General features: G+C 15.8%; 1 protein-coding gene across 1 annotated transcript, besides 4 other annotated features; it reads left to right on the forward strand.

Moving 5' to 3' along the window:
- Window positions 1-45: part of a microsatellite that runs on past the window's edge.
- Window position 46: 1 nt separating this feature from the next.
- Window positions 47-111: a microsatellite.
- Window positions 112-177: a sequence feature (AT_rich).
- A 9-nt stretch (window positions 178-186) lies between these two features.
- Window positions 187-320: a microsatellite.
- EDI_311230 (uncharacterized protein) lies at window positions 296-783 on the forward strand (the record flags this gene model as incomplete). The annotated part of the gene is made up of 1 exon (XM_001737472.1): window positions 296-783. A coding segment is annotated over one exon (488 nt), but the record flags the coding sequence as incomplete, so codon positions are not given.

Below are 783 nucleotides of genomic sequence, written 5' to 3' on the forward strand. Positions count from 1 at the left end.
ATTCATTTGTTATTATATTTATTATCTTTTATCATATTTTATTATTATAATATTAAATAAAAATAAAATATAAAATGAAATAATGAATAAAATATAAAATAAAATGAAATATTTAATAATTATAATTTATTAAAAATAAAAATAATTATCATTTTATTTTATTTGTTATTATTTATTGTTTTTCATAATAAACATCAATTAATAAAAATAGAATGATGATAAAGAATAAAAAAGAAGAAATTAAAATATAAAAATAAAAGAACTAATAAAACAACTAATAAATAATAAATCAATAATGAAATTAGGATATAATGAAATAATGATAACATCAATGTATTTTAACGACATTAAAGATTTTATTAATTTAGAAATAGGAATTAAAAGATTTCAAGGAAATATTGAACGATTTCATTTTAATCCACTTCCATTAAATAAATATTCAAGAAAATTGTTTCCTAATATTGAAACATTTCATATTTATAATAAATATGATGAAATATTTAATGATGGAAAAATATTTAAATATGTAATATGGTATAAAGTAAGTTATTCAACATATTTACAAGAGAAAGAACAAGGAAATATCTGTAAAAATATAGAATATACAAAAGAAGATAGAAAATCATATGGAAATACAATACCATCAGAAGTTAAATCACTTGGATATGAATGTTTTTATAATTGTCGTTTATTAACAACAATTAATATACCATCATCAATTAGTAAAATAGGATGGCATTGTTTTTATATATGTTCATCATTAAAATCAATTAATATTCCATC

This window comes from Entamoeba dispar, genomic scaffold (genome assembly GCF_000209125.1).
Source record: "Entamoeba dispar SAW760 scf_1105229460637 genomic scaffold, whole genome shotgun sequence".
NCBI lineage: Eukaryota > Evosea > Mastigamoebida > Endamoebidae > Entamoeba > Entamoeba dispar.